This window comes from Fusarium tjaetaba, assembly GCF_013396195.1.
Source record: "Fusarium tjaetaba strain NRRL 66243 chromosome Unknown NRRL66243_c0000030, whole genome shotgun sequence".
NCBI lineage: Eukaryota > Fungi > Ascomycota > Sordariomycetes > Hypocreales > Nectriaceae > Fusarium > Fusarium tjaetaba.
In genome coordinates this window covers 221,700-238,371 of record NW_023501226.1, presented here as the reverse complement: position 1 = coordinate 238,371, position 16,672 = coordinate 221,700, and the positions used below count along the sequence as shown (strand labels likewise).

General features: G+C 48.6%; 5 protein-coding genes across 5 annotated transcripts; 4 read left to right on the top strand and 1 right to left on the bottom strand.

The window, feature by feature from the left end:
* Positions 1-1,904: 1,904 nt before the first annotated feature.
* FTJAE_1647 (ORF20) lies at positions 1,905-3,233 on the top strand (the record flags this gene model as incomplete). Its single annotated transcript, XM_037347758.1, has 1 exon — positions 1,905-3,233. The coding sequence occupies one exon, from the start codon at positions 1,905-1,907 to the stop codon at positions 3,231-3,233; it is 1,329 nt and encodes a 442-aa protein (XP_037211215.1).
* Positions 3,234-7,081: 3,848 nt separating this feature from the next.
* Positions 7,082-7,744, top strand: FTJAE_1646 (ORF21; the record flags this gene model as incomplete). The annotated part of the gene is made up of 2 exons (XM_037347757.1): positions 7,082-7,277; positions 7,329-7,744. 2 exons carry the CDS (start codon positions 7,082-7,084, stop codon positions 7,742-7,744), a joined length of 612 nt encoding a protein of 203 aa, XP_037211214.1.
* Positions 7,745-8,068: 324 nt separating this feature from the next.
* FTJAE_1645 (mannose-P-dolichol utilization defect 1) lies at positions 8,069-8,990 on the bottom strand (the record flags this gene model as incomplete). The annotated part of the gene is made up of 2 exons (XM_037347756.1): positions 8,069-8,338; positions 8,394-8,990. The coding sequence occupies 2 exons, from the start codon at positions 8,988-8,990 to the stop codon at positions 8,069-8,071; spliced, it is 867 nt and encodes a 288-aa protein (XP_037211213.1).
* Positions 8,991-10,811: 1,821 nt separating this feature from the next.
* FTJAE_1644 (uncharacterized protein) lies at positions 10,812-12,637 on the top strand (the record flags this gene model as incomplete). Its single annotated transcript, XM_037347755.1, has 3 exons — positions 10,812-10,961; positions 11,050-11,137; positions 11,184-12,637. 3 exons carry the CDS (start codon positions 10,812-10,814, stop codon positions 12,635-12,637), a joined length of 1,692 nt encoding a protein of 563 aa, XP_037211212.1.
* A 1,224-nt stretch (positions 12,638-13,861) lies between these two features.
* FTJAE_1643 (biotin synthase) lies at positions 13,862-15,209 on the top strand (the record flags this gene model as incomplete). The annotated part of the gene is made up of 2 exons (XM_037347754.1): positions 13,862-14,173; positions 14,289-15,209. The coding sequence occupies 2 exons, from the start codon at positions 13,862-13,864 to the stop codon at positions 15,207-15,209; spliced, it is 1,233 nt and encodes a 410-aa protein (XP_037211211.1).
* Positions 15,210-16,672: the final 1,463 nt, after the last annotated feature.

Here is a 16,672-nt window from a genome sequence, read left to right as displayed (position 1 = left end):
ATATGTGGTATTTCATCTCTAGTGTATTTCTAATTTAATATTATACCAGTACGATTCTCGAAAAGTTCATTGTAGAGTCTTGAAATCCGTTACTTGGGAATCGTGGGACATAATTCCGAACAGATCTATATTTCATAGTGCAGAAAGCAGAAAGGGATTAAAGACCCTCCTAGATTATGAAGTAAAATCTTAAACCATTGATTATAAAAGTGTGTTTAAAGAAAGAACTCCGAGAGAAGCGTTGTCTAGACGCCGTCATGTGAGCCCACGTAACTCCATTCACAGGCTCCTATCCAGCGAAGGCTTAGTTCCGTGTCATAAGTCGACTGGCTCCAGTAACCACCCTTTCCTCTGAGGTGAAGTACCCATGACCGCTGGGTAAGCAGATGGAAGATAGGATCAGATTCCGCCATTAAACATCCCTGGCTTGAATATGCTAGCATAAAATATCAGAACCACCCTAGAAGTTTCTCCTTTTGGTAGATTTACACAATCAACCCTCGTATCCCAACTTGGAGCGGAAGCGGTAAGGTTAAGGTTTTAAAGGAGGCCGGGGCACGAAGTTCAAGGTCATCAACAAATAATCAGGAGCTCCGGGCAGACCGGGCAGAGGATTATGGTGATGATTCTCTTGATCAAATCCCTCTTCCGTGCTCTCCGCGGTTTTTCCTCTTCAGGCATTGTGTCTAAGGGCATTTCCAGTGGCTCGACGATGACATGCACTGGTTTTGGCGTAGGCTCGCGAGACAGCATAGGTGACTCGTAGGGTGGCGGAGGCACATATCCGCTGGGGGGCTTAACCCTAACCCTAATGAGCCTGGAGGAGTCTTTTGACTTGAAGATGATGACTTTTCTTCCTTCGACATGGCGATATGACGTATGAGTTGAGTTATGTGCAAGAAGGGTCCGAGATGACAAAGGTGATGAACGATGGGCAGAACAGAACAGACATGGTGGGGGGGGGGAATAAAAGCCTACTTATACTGAAAGACTTCATGGCTTGAAACAACCTTTTTCTCTCAGGGCAGAATGATAAAGCTTGATCCTGAGCACGAGAGGTAAGAATTCGTGCAGTGCCTCATCGTGAACCCAATCGTTAAGCGACAAGAATGCGTACATGCTTTCAGGATAAACTAAACGAGCCTTTTAACTAATGAACATCAACTCCCTTATTATAGCTCTCGTCTTTTGACCTCAATTACCAAAGCTTACAGTTCATAAGGCCGAACGTGTAAATTAGATCTGGGTTCAAAACTGATGATGTAAGAAGTGTTATTTGCAGTTGAGACTTGTGGCTGAGAGCTTATTCCGGCAGAGAGAACCGAACCTAGAACCTAGAAGCTCAGGTAGTTTCGTCAGAACGAGCGAATGGGATGATATCTAAGATTGGGGTGAGTTTCAAGAACCAATCAAAAATCCTGCGTCTTCCTGATTAGGTAGGGAAGCCTCCTTGGGTCCCTTTTAGTGTCCGTTTTGGCTTGGCCAGGGCGACAAGATACCTAAGGTAGACAGCCTCTCGAATACTTAGGATCTTGATCCTAAAATTATAAAAATTCTTACCTTACTTAGATAAGCCCGCCTAAGCTTTAGGATATCTTGTGCTTAGTTTAGTGTTTTCTTAGGGTACCTTAGACCACAGAAGGCAGCAAGTGTATCAGGCAGTAGGAGTCCTTCCACTCTCAAACACTTGAATACCTTAACTTCCTTGACCCTGATGCAATAATCACTCCTTCCATGATTCTCAGCGGATTGCCGCCAGACCGACAAGATAAAACAAGGCACCTACTACTTAAAGTCGGTACCCTTCTTGGCTTCAACTTTATTCATCCTCCTCGTCTTTTACATGAATTGGATAACATCATTTCTTTCATTATCAGACAAAAGACATACCACGGGCACTCATCATGCGTCAAATCAAATATGCCACCACGATACCCCAGATCTACCATACAACCATCATCATTGGAGCTTGTAGAGTGATGCCTCGCAATGACGAAGGCAGTGGCTTTGATATGGGCAAATGTTGGTGGAATGATGCCCTCATGGACCAGAAACGCCTCGCCCAACTCGGTCGCCATCAAACATGGCTCAGTCCCCAGAGAGCTGACGGTTTTGTCTATACCTACTCAAGCGAGATGATAACCAGAATACTTCTGCATATCCGAGAGGCTTGTGATAAAGCAAAGGAAACATCTCTGCCCACCGAGATCCTCGTTATTCTCTACGGCCTCGGAAACCCTGCAATCGGCTGTCATATGGATTGCACCAAGGACTTCCTAGAACCTGGCGCAATCATCACTCCTACGATGATTCTTAACGAATTGCCGCCTGGCCGAGATGTAACTTTGGCCATGCGCATGTTTTCTACGCGTCCCGGGGCCCATATCTACTCGTTGCAAGAATCACAGCTTGATGAACACACGAGGGCTTTTGAAGATGTCCACAAAACAGCCGCCGCGAATGGAACATTGATCAAGCAAGCTTTTACCGAAGGAGACGTCTTGGATTACCGGATTTCCAAGAAAGACGAAACGCTGGAGGAACACTGTCACTACGAGCTTGCGCTCTGGCTCCGAAAAGGCCCCAAGGACACAGACGGTTACACGGTAGTCAAGGACAGAATACTACAATTCATGGACCCGTATCCTCGGGAGACAATGTTGCAGTGTCGGGCCAGGCTAGCCTCGTTGGCAACGGTAGTGATCTTTCGGTTATCAATGGCATTCTTGACGGACAACATGGTTGCCAAATTCAAGCTCAAACGCCCTCAGGACCAAACTTGCCTCGAGTGGGACATGCCTCGGTGGCTCGAACGCCGAGCTAATCTCACACGCTCACGCTCGAATGAATGGTACGACTTGTTCAAGATAGAGGAGGAAATCGAGACTAAGGACGGATTGCTGTGGAGTAGATACACACGATTCCGCCTTTATCTACGCGCAGCTCACTTTGAGACCTACTTAGCGGAAGAAGAGATTAGGTATACACAAAAAGCCATCGACAGGGCCTTGGTTAACATCGAGGGTTTTTTTGATTCCTTCTTGGAGAACCAGGTCGAGAAATCGGCCACCGCCTGCAAGGAATTGGTCAAAAAAATGGAAAAGGAGTACGGAAATGAATCACCGGGGCAAATAGCTAAAGATCCAAACCGCTGGGAGGACTTCAAAATTGACTGGGCACTACTCTTCCCAATGACGTGTGATCAATATCCAGTAGTCCCCCCTCGGGAGTAATAATATGAGAGAGAGAGAGAGAGAGAGAGAGAGAGAGAGGTAGTTAGTTAGTAGTTATACCAAGCAATGCGTTTATTTGGGACCTACGTCAACAGCAAAACCATACAGTGATCTAGTCTAAGAATCCACTAAATTTACCTAAGTAACACTAAATTATAATAAATTGTCTTAAATAATACGTAACTTACCTAACTCTGTTAATTCCTTAGGATAGAAGATAAAAGTCTCGACCCTCAGGGCGAGGAAAAACAGCAGAACAGCTTACACCAAAAATCGTTGCTCTCCCACCAAAGACCGACCGCTGTATTTCCTCATCCCGTAGCCACCTCTAGACTAGCGTGTCATTCTGCGTAACCAGAAAGGAGGGCAGATGTGCAACTCGTGTCACTTCCTACTGCAGCACAGCCTCGAGGCAAAGGGCCCCCATAGGAAGAATACGGCTCTGTTGGAAAGCCTGGAGGATACAGAAAGAGAGTGTCCACCGGTAACTCAATCGACAGTATGGAATAGGATAGCCCTACTGTTATCGTACAAATATGATCTGTTGTGTCCCAAGGCCTAGGTATTTCTTACATCCGTTACACCCCGATTTCGTCTATCACTTTTGTCCCTTACAACACTTCTCCGCTCAATCCCTTCCAATGTCGACCGAAGTAATCGTCACCATCGTCTACTCCACTCTTGGCTTGGTCGTGTCGTGTGTTGGGTTGTTCTTTGCATACAAGTTGTATCAGTCCAAGAAGTGGCCTCGTGTGAGGAAGGCTTTTAGGTGGATGAATCCGTTCTCCTGAGGTTCCTCATGTGTCGTTGCAGGTTGGTCATGGTCCATTTGAGTGCAATCAATTCTTCTGAGAGCTAACTCATAGTGGACAGTTGTATCAGGTTGGTTGATAAGTGCATGTGAGCCGAGTGAGGAAGCCTTGTTTGGTGAGGGGCACTGGCTTGGGGACACCGGTTGTGTCGTATGCGCCGCGGCCCATGTTGAAGCATTGAAAAGCAGCGCATTCTCCATTTGTATCATGTTTTTCATCAAGACATTATGATACACGTTCAGCATGTTCAAGCACTCGATTATGGATCGGCCCAAGACATTGTTGACTTGTCGCTGGCGGTAGTTGGAGGGCATCACCATTCGTCAATGTCCCCTCTGAATCGGTGTGGGACAATGCACTGGAGAACAAACAAGTCAGGTTCAACACATGGAGAGGCGAAGAGATATGAATGCTAACCCGGGAGGAACATAAGCTGTCCTTGGAATCATGAAAAGCATCGCGGTTGTTTCGGCATCGTTTTGGGGGACGGGTCTTCGATGGATTGCTAGGTAGGCAAACCAGGCACTTAGACAAGATACAATCAGTCCAGGTATAGTGCTAACGAGGGTAATAATAGCATCGGTTGATAATTGAACCATGTTGAAAGAATTCGATTTAAAGTGGAAGGATATCAAAAGATGCTTTGGATGAAAGCTTGGTGTTTGTGGGTGGTTGCTGTCATGCCATCACTAACTTGGCTTTATCAACCTTTTATATCTACCTAGGAAGTATAGATATTGCAGAGTAGCTGAAGTAGCTAAACCGAACGCGGAGTTCTGGGGATACACCTCAACTGTTGCCCTTTATTTTTTGCGAACCATCAGGTCAGCGAATTGAGAATTGTGGCTGCTTGGTCGGGCCACCCTCTCAGGGGGTAGGTTGTTTCCCTATGTTTTTGCGAACCATCGGCCCAGCAAAATGGGAATGGCTGCCTGGTTGACACCCCCCTCCTCCCAATCCCTTCTACAGTGTGGCCCGTGTACAGTACCTACTAACCTTCCATAGCCACAGCCGTGCTTCTGGGGCACTCAAAGCCAATGTCATGAGAGCCCAATAAGCATTATGGAGATACAAAGGAGTTGGCCGGCATTGACACTCTACCTAGTCGTATACATTGATGATTAGAGGCAACGACTCCAAACCATCTTCGTATGTACTATGCTGATGGACAGACTGCTTATCATGCGGCGTGAAACACCTCAACCCAAGTCTGGGACGACGATTGCCTCACTGCGATGAGCGCTTGGGTTCATAGACGGATAACAAGCTTAGACTACTTAAGTATTTTAGTTCCCGTCTTGAACGTGGGGAGGCCTCATCTCCACTGTTGGTGATATATTTCGGCTTTAGCTCCATGAATTTGGTATAGATGAGCGACATGCAAGAGTAGAGAGCATATCCAAATTTTATTCCTTTAAAACGCGAATTCTCATATAGACACAATCAACAAGATATTCTAACACAAACGGCTCCCAAACGCCCAATAGCTTGTATTCATCTTGTCACGCTGCAATTGGGTCTGGGCGCAGCAAGCTGTTTTGCAGGTCGACTCGTGCTGGTGGTAGGACTTCGATCCGTCTGTACTCTTGTCCGTTCACGTTTTGGTGGGCCGTAGGTGGTAGCTGGGGTAGGTTTTCGCTTGGACTTAAGATCCCAGTGGTAGTTTCGTACAGGGACTGCATCTCAAGCCTGAGGATGAATTAGACACAGAAAACTTCGTAAGTTGGCAATAGTACTCACACATCGACTGAGTTGCACTGATGCGTGTGATAATGAATTCGATAGTGGCAGTCTCAATGTCGTTACGGGTTGCATGGCGGCGTTGAAGGGCAAGATATGCCAACCAAGCACTTAGACACGATATGAGAAGCCCTGGGATTGTACTTAGTATAGTCACAATATCTTCCGTTGAAAGATTGGCCATGATGAAGAGATGGATGTGATTCGTAAAGACGCGCCATGGAAAGGAAATTCCACGCCCAACTCAAGTCCTCTTATAGAATTGAGGAGAAGCATTGCACCAAATGATGGATCGGGGACCCATTGATGCCACCGCCCGAAACGACGGAGGAGACAAGGCATCAGATGGAGGAAGCAAGAGAGTAGAGGGCGGGAGGGTGCTAATGTTGCTCTGATTCTCATTCAGGCTGCCTGACATTCTCCACCAAGGTCCCAGGCTTGACAAGCATCGCCGTTGGGAGGGGGGTTGGGGTTCCATGTTTTGCAGCTTCGTGGCAGCTATGATTGGAGGGCGGGGTGCGCAACGGCGATCTTTTGTTGTTTCTTGATCCCATACAAACCTCAGCTCCCCATGGAGACTATTCTCTTACTGTATGTGCTGTATATTGACACTGGTAGCGTTATTGTAGTCTGCGGCTGCATGTGAATGTGTATAGTGTTGGCGACTTCAAAGCATTTTTTTCCTCGCAAGCGAGCACCGGGGCAAGGAACTTGGGCCAGCGACAAAAGACGTAGTGTATGAATTGGTAATACCTACACTAGCTACATTACCTTATCCAGTGGCCCATTGCAGGAAAAAGCTGGTAAAGCCTCAGTTCCTTTCCTCCTCCTAGAAAGTTTCCACCTACAGATTAACTACCTAGGTACCTAGACCCAGCCAAGAATCGGCAGAGAAACAGCTAGAGCTGGGTGGCGGTTTTGATGTCCTGACGGACTTAGCTCCATATAATAAAAAAAATTTAGTATGATGCCTGGAAATAGCAGATCTTGAGCTGCGATAGCCATTGTAATTTCCATCTAGAACAAGAGTCTTTTTATATCTCAGATCCATTCCCACCCCACTGTAGTAAGGTAGCGCGACGATGATTAGCGTGGGCCATCAACGCGTCCAACGTCACCACTTAAGCGCGTCATGTCGCGCAGCCAACTTGAGCCCCACAGTCTCAGTCTCGTCTCAGTTCCCGTAAAGAGGTTGATCTATCTCACCTCATCCTCTATTTACATCCATTGTAACATTACTCTAATTGTTTCGGTTCCCGCTTATACACTCAACGACTTGTCTTCCTCCTAATCAAAATGGCTCACAAGCGCAAGCGATCCGTCTCTGAGCTCTGTGCCTCTCCCTCATCAGTCTCATCCTTTGACTCTCCTCCTCGACTCGGCAACTCCATTACCAACCCTTTCGCGATCATGGCATCGACGCCTATTCATCTTCACAGTCGTACCATGAAAAGATTTCGCGATAACCGACCTTCAGAAGAGACAATTCATGGTAAGTTTTGATATATATAGCCGTGCACTGTATATATGCTAATTGAGTTAGAACGTACTCTCAACATGCTATACTCAGCGCAGAGCCAGCATCAACACATTGAACTTCCATCTGGGAACATACAGACACCACCTCAACCTACTCAACCTGAATCAAACCAACAATCTCTCCACCGGTTCTGGAACATCTCTTCAGCACCTTCAGCTCCGACAACCAACCTGGGCCAAACACAACTCACTCCCTCGAACTGCGACGACTGTGGTGCTGGTCTCAACAGTAATGACGATGGCATGGATATCGATGGTATCGACAACGGTGATCATTCGTGCGGTGCTTGTGGCAAGCATGTTTGCTTCAGCTGCTCTGTGAGCAACCTCGGCGAACAGCGGCGCTGTCTTCAATGCGCTGGTCCAAACGATCGACCTTCACGTGCGACATGGAATCAAGTCACTGCATCAATGTTTTGATTGGATATTGTATGGAATTGGGCAATGGAAAAAGGATTAGCGATACTTTGGGTTATTATAACGGCGTTCAACTGGGGTAGCATACAAGGGGGATACCATTTGCACCATTGCTTCGAATAGCATCATCGACAGGGTTTGTGCAACACGTTTATGTAGGTAGTTAGCATCACACGTTTTCGTGTAACATTTGACGACAAATACATGTCAAAATCACATAATGAAGCATCATAAAGCAAAGCACGTAACGGAGTGATCTTATTAAAAATGAGTATGACAAATCGAGTCTATAAAGCAAACGCAACCACACAATAAGGATGTGAACCTCTAACCGCGTCGGCGAGTGGTAGGGCTCTTCTTAGGAGTAGCAGTGGTAGAGGAAGAGGGTGTCAGAACAGCAGGCTTGGCCGCAATGGGGGCAACAGGCTGCTTGCCCTTGGCCTTCTCAGAGGGGGCGTTCCAGTAGAAGATCATCTGGAGAGCAAGAATGGCGTTGAGGACGAAGCCGGAGACGAATCCGTAGAGGATGAGCTTGTCGTCAACCTCCTGGAGGGTTGTGAAGATTCGGGACAAAGAGCCAGCGAGGTAGTTGAAGACCTGAATTATCGTTATTAACTTTGCGATTGAATGTCGACGAGTAAAAATGACTTACAGCGAAAGCACTGAGCTGACCAGTACCACCCTGCTGGAAGATGGTGAGGATCTGAGGCAGCTTGCTGGCAACACCCAGAGCACCAGCACCAGCCTGGAGGTAGCTCAGAGTCTGCGCATCCACAACATTCTCAGCAAACAGCGTCGCAACAGTTCCAGCAAGCGCAGCGACAAACACAGCAGCCAGACTAGCACGACCACTATAGTTCAGAACAAGCACCGAGATGATAACATTCTGTCCCACGATCAAAGCAGTCTCGCCATAGGTGCTGAATGGAAAGCCATTTCGGAAGTTGTAGGCCAGCGAGATGATGTACGAAGCCGTCTCAAGAAGGTAGGAGAGGAAAGATACACCCTCGGCGGACTTGGAGTTGATGAGCTTCAAGATCTGGGGAACCTTGACGATGGATGAAGCGGCGATGATACCGATGCCGAGAGCCTTGGAGACGGCAAACTTGATGCATTCGGCATCCTCGATGTTGACGTCGAGAAGGAGAGATTTGTAGCACGTCTCGCCGATGATGGAAACGCCCAAGTCGCGAATCGGCGCGGGGAGGTTATGCGTGATGGGGGTGATGGCTGATTTGAGGGCGTCCATGGTGGTCTGATTCAGTATTACCAAGAATAAGGTAGAAGAGAAGCTGATCAAAGCTCAGCGATTATACAAAGAAGTATTTCAGAAGGAGTGTGAAAGAAGTAGACAAAGACGTCACAAAGCTCGGAATTGCTTGTCTCAACTTTCAGAAGAAGAGGCCAACGAAACAGTACGTGATGAAATTGGAGATGGCCGTTGCCTCATTGGAGTTAGTGGAGTCAACCCTGGTTCTGCCCTACGACAAAGTGGCTTACCCTACATCAGCCAATTGAACGGCCTCTGCTCCGGGGTTTCGGATCAGACTTGCTTTGCTTGGTTGGGCTGTCAATTAAAAATGGTCCCCTGTCCTGTCCTGTCCTCGAGTAAACAATGACATCAGTGCCATGTTGTTTCACAAAGATGCTTGTTCATTCTCACGTTGCACATGCCGTCCGTCCCGTCTACAAAAATATCCGAAAAAACTGATCTATCAGCCTCAAATGACGCTGAGGGAACATGTAAGAATCTTCGAGATTATTCAGCCCATGCCAAATCATCTCACAGATCTCGGTGGGGGGTTCAGCACCACACACCAATTCTGCGAAACAGTACAGTGAGCTCAGCCTCAAGAGGGAACCAACCAGGTTTTGAAAACAGCTATTTTCGTGTTATGGGCTTAGATTACCTTACACAGCCGTAGACCGTTGCGAAAATGAAAAGTGAAGGGAATCCACTTCTATTTCGACTTGTTGGACTTTTGTACTGCCCTGCTCCTCGTGGGAGGGATCACCCGGGGCGCCTACACCAGTGATGCACGTGTCAGGCCACGAGGGGGCCGGCAGTGAAGGGCTGCTGCTATGTGATATGATGTCTGTTTGCGTTATGATATGTCAGTTCATGATGCGTTGTGTTTGTTTGTCGGAAGTGACGCTGTAATTGTAGGTTCCGATGGGGGATAGGATGGTTATAAACACCGCAGAGATGATTGTCAAGACAAAGGAAGGGCAGTGTAACAAAGAGATTGAAGAAACAAAAGATCAATATGCAAATAACTTGTGCAGTAGGTAGCTCCGGATGATACAAGAGTCAGCTGCTTATTGTGCTATACTGCACAGAGTAGGTATGTATCTGCAAAGTTAGTGAGCAACCTTTTGTCAGCCACCCGCAGTCTCCCAGGCACATCCATGTAAGAGACCAGTCAAATCATGGAACCAACTCTTTTCCCTCTCACTTCTCACAAGAAGCAGTAGCAAGCGTCTTTTTTTCTTGTCTTTCTCTTCTTGTCTCTTTGTGCCTTGTTTACCGTTGCCTTGTTCCTGTGCTCGTGCTTCTTTTTTCCCTCTCTTCCCCTTGAATACCTACCTAAATAAAAACGATCCTCGTCTTTCTGCCCACTTCTTCGCCAAGTCTACCCCGGTCAACTCTGCCTTGCCCTGCCTTAACTTACCTTTTGACTCAGGTAGTTTGGGTTGACATTGTCATTTCATTCATCAGCTGGGCTCCATCTCATATAAGGTATTGGATCCCAACCCGAACCTGAACGTGTGAACGGGACTTGATCGGGTCTGTGCTACTGTGCACTTTTGCGACTTTTTATCGTCGTCTTTATCTTTTTATTTCCCTCCGTTGTTTCTCAAGAGTCTTGTCGAATGCACCATCGTCCTCGTTTACGGCATCATTACATCTTGTCCATCTTGGATATCGATATCGATCCGCTGACCGCCATCCACGTTTCCCCGCCATCTGCCCTGGATGTGAGCGCGCCTTCATCGTGATCTTTTTCTCGACAACCTCTCTTCTCACCTTCATCTTTTAACTTCACTATTCACTTTCCACTCTTCAACTATGGCGGCCCCTCCAAAGACAGAAGCCCCGCCGGGCGCAACATCGTCAACCCCGCCGCCTCCAGCTATTGAGTATTCGTATATGTATGAGAAGGATAAAAGCCCGTCAAAGCTATTAGATGCTCTATTAAGAGCTATTAGTCGTCATATTGTATGCGCCCACCCTTTCTTTAACCATTTGGTTGCAAAAAGTGCCAATATTCCAACGATCGCATACTGACCACCTTACGTCATAATAGATACTCGAGCTAGGCGATAAAACCGTTTGTCACCTTACCCCGGAAAAGCTGGCCGCCTTCTACAAGGCAGTTGGAGGCGATTATGACTGTAAGTTCCATAGCGGCTTTGTGCGACATATGCCTAACGTTTAAAGCTCTATTTGAAATGCCACACGAGTCCATCTCCTACATCTGGCAAGTTACTGGATGTCAACACACACTACAGCCAACCGACGACGATTTCGCACCACCTTCAATACCTGCCCTTACCGCTCGAGGCTTCTCACGATGGGAATCTCTCGAGATACTTCTCGGTCCCGAGGAACACGTTCCTTTCTTACAGTTCGCCGTCAAGAACTGGCAGCTAAAACATCCCGAGACAGGCGCAGACTTTCCAGCCGACCTACCTCCAACAGTATTCCCAACACAAGCCGACGCCGAGGTGGATCGATGGCACAAGTCGTGCGCCGAGAAGTTACGGAAAGAAGCAAACGCTCGAGAGAGGGAGGCATACAGAGAAACACGAGATCCCACGGGGCCTGGTGAACCTCCTGGAGGGCCAGAGCCCAAGTTCGCCTACTCCCACGTGAGAGGAAGTGCTTTTGCTGGAACCCGAGCCAGGCCTGAGCGACCGTTGTACAATCATGTGCCGGGCAGACATGCAGGAGGGCGACCAACCAGACCTTCACCTGAGAGGTACAACAGCCGCTCTGACGAACATGCCCGACGACGAAGCTTCTCCGATTACAATCAACAACCTTCTCCAGATGTACCACCACATGCACCGCATGCGCCCCCGGGGTCTTATCTGGACCCTCATGCGAAGCGGCCCGCACCGCCTCGTCGACACAGTCAGCCCAGGCACTACTCTTCAGACTCTAGTGATGACGAGCCGGTTCCTCCTCGCGCAAAGAGAAGACCTGAAGCAAGCCCGCCTTCGCCGACGACTCGTCGATATTCACCAACAAATGATCGCCCGCCTCCTGTTGCTAGCAATCCACCCCCAACATTCCGGCCTCACCGCGCAGATGGGAGAGCTTCAGACGATTCCACCCGCCGACGATCAACACACAGCCCCAGCCTACGAGAAAAACTGACCGAGAAAGTCTCAAACATTCTCCCCAACGGACTCAGCAGCAACACAGATCGCACCAGAAATCCACCTAGAGCCCCATCCTACAACACCGACTCGTCCCGCGGACGCCGAAGCCGAGACCGACTTCCTCCATCTCGCCTCAGCAGAAGCTACTCCGACATATCAGGAGCTTCCTCAGAAGCAGAGTCCAGCGACGAAGATATCAAGCGATCAAGACGCATGCGCGAAGAGCGAGATAGAGAAAGGGAACGAGACCGCGAGCGAGAACGCAGGGGTCGACAGCGGGAACTTGACCGGGAAAGAGAAGAAGAACGACGTGATCGGTACCTGCGCCGACCGGACATGGAGAGGCGAACTAGCAGCCATGCGGATGCGGAGCGAAGACGCGAATATCCCGGATGGGATCCGCGATCTGAGAGGAAGAGATGGGAGAAGCGCATGCCGCCTGATGAGCGGGGGACCAGTCCCCTTGGGGTTTCTGGGAGACGGTATGCCGAGCCGGCGTACCCTTGATCTGGGATATGGATTTTAATACCGAGATTGGTATGCATGCATGTCAAGTGTTGAGCACAGAGAGCGATATTGAGCATTTTTTGGAATTTCATATGGGTTTATCTTGGATATAACGAGATATAGGGTTTGCAGAATATGGCGTCTGGATAGACTGAGGGAGATAATGACAATGAATACATATACTCCACGGAGCAATGAGCATTTATTCCTACTAAGTTACTTTACTCTCACTTACTGACATCTAATCCTCCAAAAGTATCTATATAACTACAACTATAACATTGTTTCTCTTCAACATCACCAAAACAGCCTCCACTTGAGCAACCCCACGGTTACGCCATGGCTCCATTAAAGTGCCGCGATCACGGTAGCTAAGCCGGTCCAGAGCGGGCTTCTCCCGGGGTCATAAGCTACAAGGGTTCCTCAGAGTCTGGCCCCTCACCAAGCCTCAACCAAAATTCCAAAACCCCTCTCACTAGGCGAGCCAACGAGAAATGTCGAATTGCCATCAGGGGTCTCGTAGCAGGCCAAGATTCCTTCTTCAACAAAATGAATGCCGTTGTTCACGGGTAGCGGGCCGAGAGATGGAGCCTCAACTTTACAGCTTTATAACATTGCTCGAGAGACATAAAACCATAAGGTGTAAGCTGGAATTATGATCTACGTTCAATTCAACAGTCAAGTCTGTTGAGCTACATCCTCTGGTTCCATTTCTCATCTGCATCCCTTCCCCCGTCGTAGATGATCATCGCCAGGTCCTAGTGGATCTCGGTACGCGGTTTAGGACGGTATTCCATGGTAATTCAACAGTCTAGAAAAGCTCCCGAAAGCCGAGACTACCGGGGCATATACCAGAGTTGAGAGCTGTATTTAGCATGGATGTTTTGTATCTGTATGTAATTGCCTGTGTTTAGGACCGGAGACTGACCGAGGTCGGCCGTGGGGGACCATAAGTGAGGCGTAGCTATAGCCTACCTAGAGCTCACCAACAAGAGCTGGCCCATTCATAATGTTAGAGTTTTGAGCTCTTTCGATTTAGTCCATGGTGTTGTACCTACACAGCTACTGTACTGTACACATCTTGTCTTGGTTTAGTGCCTCATGCTGCTGCAGCTCACTCACAGCTAATCTGCTGTCCCTCTCTCGATTGACTTTGACCAATTCACTCACTTCTTTCATCTCACATTCTCTATTTTCATTCCTTTCATCATTACCTTTTTCAGAATGAAGCCCGGTACATCTCTCCGTCTTGGGGCCCTTCGACAGGTTACACCCCGTAACCGTTTGTCCCTCCCCGCTTCGGCGAGATGGCAGCATTCCCGGGCCATGTCAACAGTTGTTGACTTCCATCCTCGACCTTCGCAGCCGCCTCCTCCTCCGGCTGGAGCTAACGAAGCGATTGAGAAGCAGAGGGCGGAGAAGAGGAAGCAGATTCTGAGGGAAGCTGTCACGGCGACTCAGGTTCGACATGACTGGACCAAGGAGGAGATTGCGGCCATTTACTACCAGCCTGCCCTGGAGCTAGCATACCAAGCTGTAAGGACATCTCTTCTCATTCGATCGCGATTGTGACTGCGGTTGTCGTTCAATGATGGCATCAATTGATGGGCATATCTCACAGAGCAACACCATGGCTAACACAAACTCTTAGAGCACCGTACACCGTCGATGGCACAACCCCGCCGAAGTGCAACTCTGCACTCTGATGAACATCAAGACAGGCGGCTGCACCGAAGACTGCTCCTACTGCGCCCAATCCACCCGTTACCAAGAAGGCACAAAGGTTCCCGCCAAGAGAGTAGAGAGTGTCGAGAGCGTACTAGCAGCTGCGCGAACAGCCAAAGAGAAGGGAAGCACTCGATTCTGCATGGGCGCCGCATGGAGAGATATGCGCGGTCGCAAGAACAGCTTGAAGAACATTAAGGCTATGGTTGAGGGCGTCAAAGGCATGGGTATGGAGGTCTGCGTGACGCTGGGTATGATCGATGCAGAGCAGGCAAAGGAGCTCAAGGCCGCGGGCCTCACGGCGTACAACCACAACGTCGACACTAGTCGTGAGTTCTACCCGTCTGTCATTACGACACGCAGCTACGACGAGCGACTACAGACGCTGAGCCACGTGCGCGACGCTGGTATCAAGGTGTGTTCAGGTGGAATTCTCGGTCTGGGCGAGACCAGCGAAGATCGTGTTGGTCTCCTTCACACCGTGTCGACACTCCCAAGTCACCCGGAGAGCTTCCCCGTCAACGCCCTGGTGCCCATCAAGGGCACGCCGCTGGGCGATCGACCGATGGTTGAGTTCACGAGCATGTTGCGAACCATCGCCACGGCGCGAATCATCATGCCCTCGACCATCATCCGCATCGCAGCGGGCCGCAAGACCATGTCGGAGGAGAAGCAGGCCTTGTGCTTCATGGCGGGTGCGAACGCTATCTTTACAGGCGAGAAGATGCTCACGACGGAGTGCAATGGCTGGGATGAGGACGCCGCCATGTTTGGGCGATGGGGTCTTGAGCCCATGAAGAGCTTTGACAAGTCTCCCCAGCCTGCACCTGAAGTTCGAGTTCTGTAACAGTCAGAATTGCTTATTAAATTGAGTGCGAGTTTCAGCATAGCACACCATCCCTCATATCCATCCATGTGCATGCTACTTAGTTATCGAAGTTTATCATGCCCGGCCCGCACCGGCTTCGTTCCGGTCTGAGAATGACAAAAAAGGACAGGCAAGGTTCATTAGTGATAACCGAGGGAGCGGATAAAATGTGATAGGTATCACATCACGTTAGCAGAGGCGCATGAGATGGAGATAACGAGGATAATCGAGAGATGTAGTGGAGCTAAAAGGACCATTCTCTGCGCGTGACTCGCGGATTTCTGGGTTTGTTGGGCCAATCTCGTGACGACCAACCACGAGAACAGTGAATTTAGTCAAGTAGTCAGTGTTGATGTCAGATTTACAAGAGGTTTTGAGTTTTAGGTGTTCGTTAAAAAGTCATTTCCATTTGGGTCTGCAAAATGTACAATTGTATATGGTCAGCTGGTAGGGTGTATAAAAAGTGCCATCAAGTGAGAGAGCTGTTGCACTTTATGTGACAAACCCTCTCTTTGTATCAGGTAGATACAAAGCTATATATCCCTCAAATGGTAAATACGATGGATAAATACTAGATTCTCTGATGACGTTTCTGTTTAAATGCCTGCAACATCATTCGTCCAAGCGTTGAAACGAACAGGTTACACGCAGTTCGTGGACAAGGGAATCAATGGCCAACAGATGACCAAGTGGCACACTAGAATACTGCGAGTATGCATAGGCTATGTAGTATTGAGAGATCCAACAGCAACAACAGAATAAAAACAAATAACAAACACACTGCTACACAGATCTAATAGGTTCGGGTTCTTTGTAACCACAGACAGACAGAGACAGAATTGCTGACCTACAAATTACAATGTAGACCGCCGCTTACACTCCATCCTCTACACGCCCCCGCCTACAATTCACTCTACACCCTGAGAGTTGAGCTTTAATCCAGGCGCATTAGGTCCCGGCCTCAGAATCATCCTCAGCCTATCAAATGACCCGTCCATGTCCTGTAGGCTCCCGATGGGGGATGCTATTGGCACCACTCAAGCCCGCTTCTGGTCCCTGAGGCTGGGGCTGGCCTGCTAGGGACCTTAGGTTCCATGGCACCAAGCCAAGATAGAAAGGAGGGGCGCCAGACAAGAAGAAAAAAGAACCCGCCGCCGCCTGAAGGTAAAAAAAAAGATGGAGGGTCTGTTCCCGACGCCGTGGAGTTAAGAGAGTGTGTGTTTTCCAATGCATTAAATGCATGCCAATACATGAGCATACCATCCATACCAAACCATGCCATCCTTTACATCCATATTAACTTGTCACCTCCCTCTCTGGTCTCACCAATAACTCTCCCCTCTTTTCTTTCCAATGGTGTATGTAATTCACACTCAAATTTACTTTCAGGGTTCTACAAGTACGAGAGAGTCTGCTAAACTCTAGCAACTTTACCTATCGTA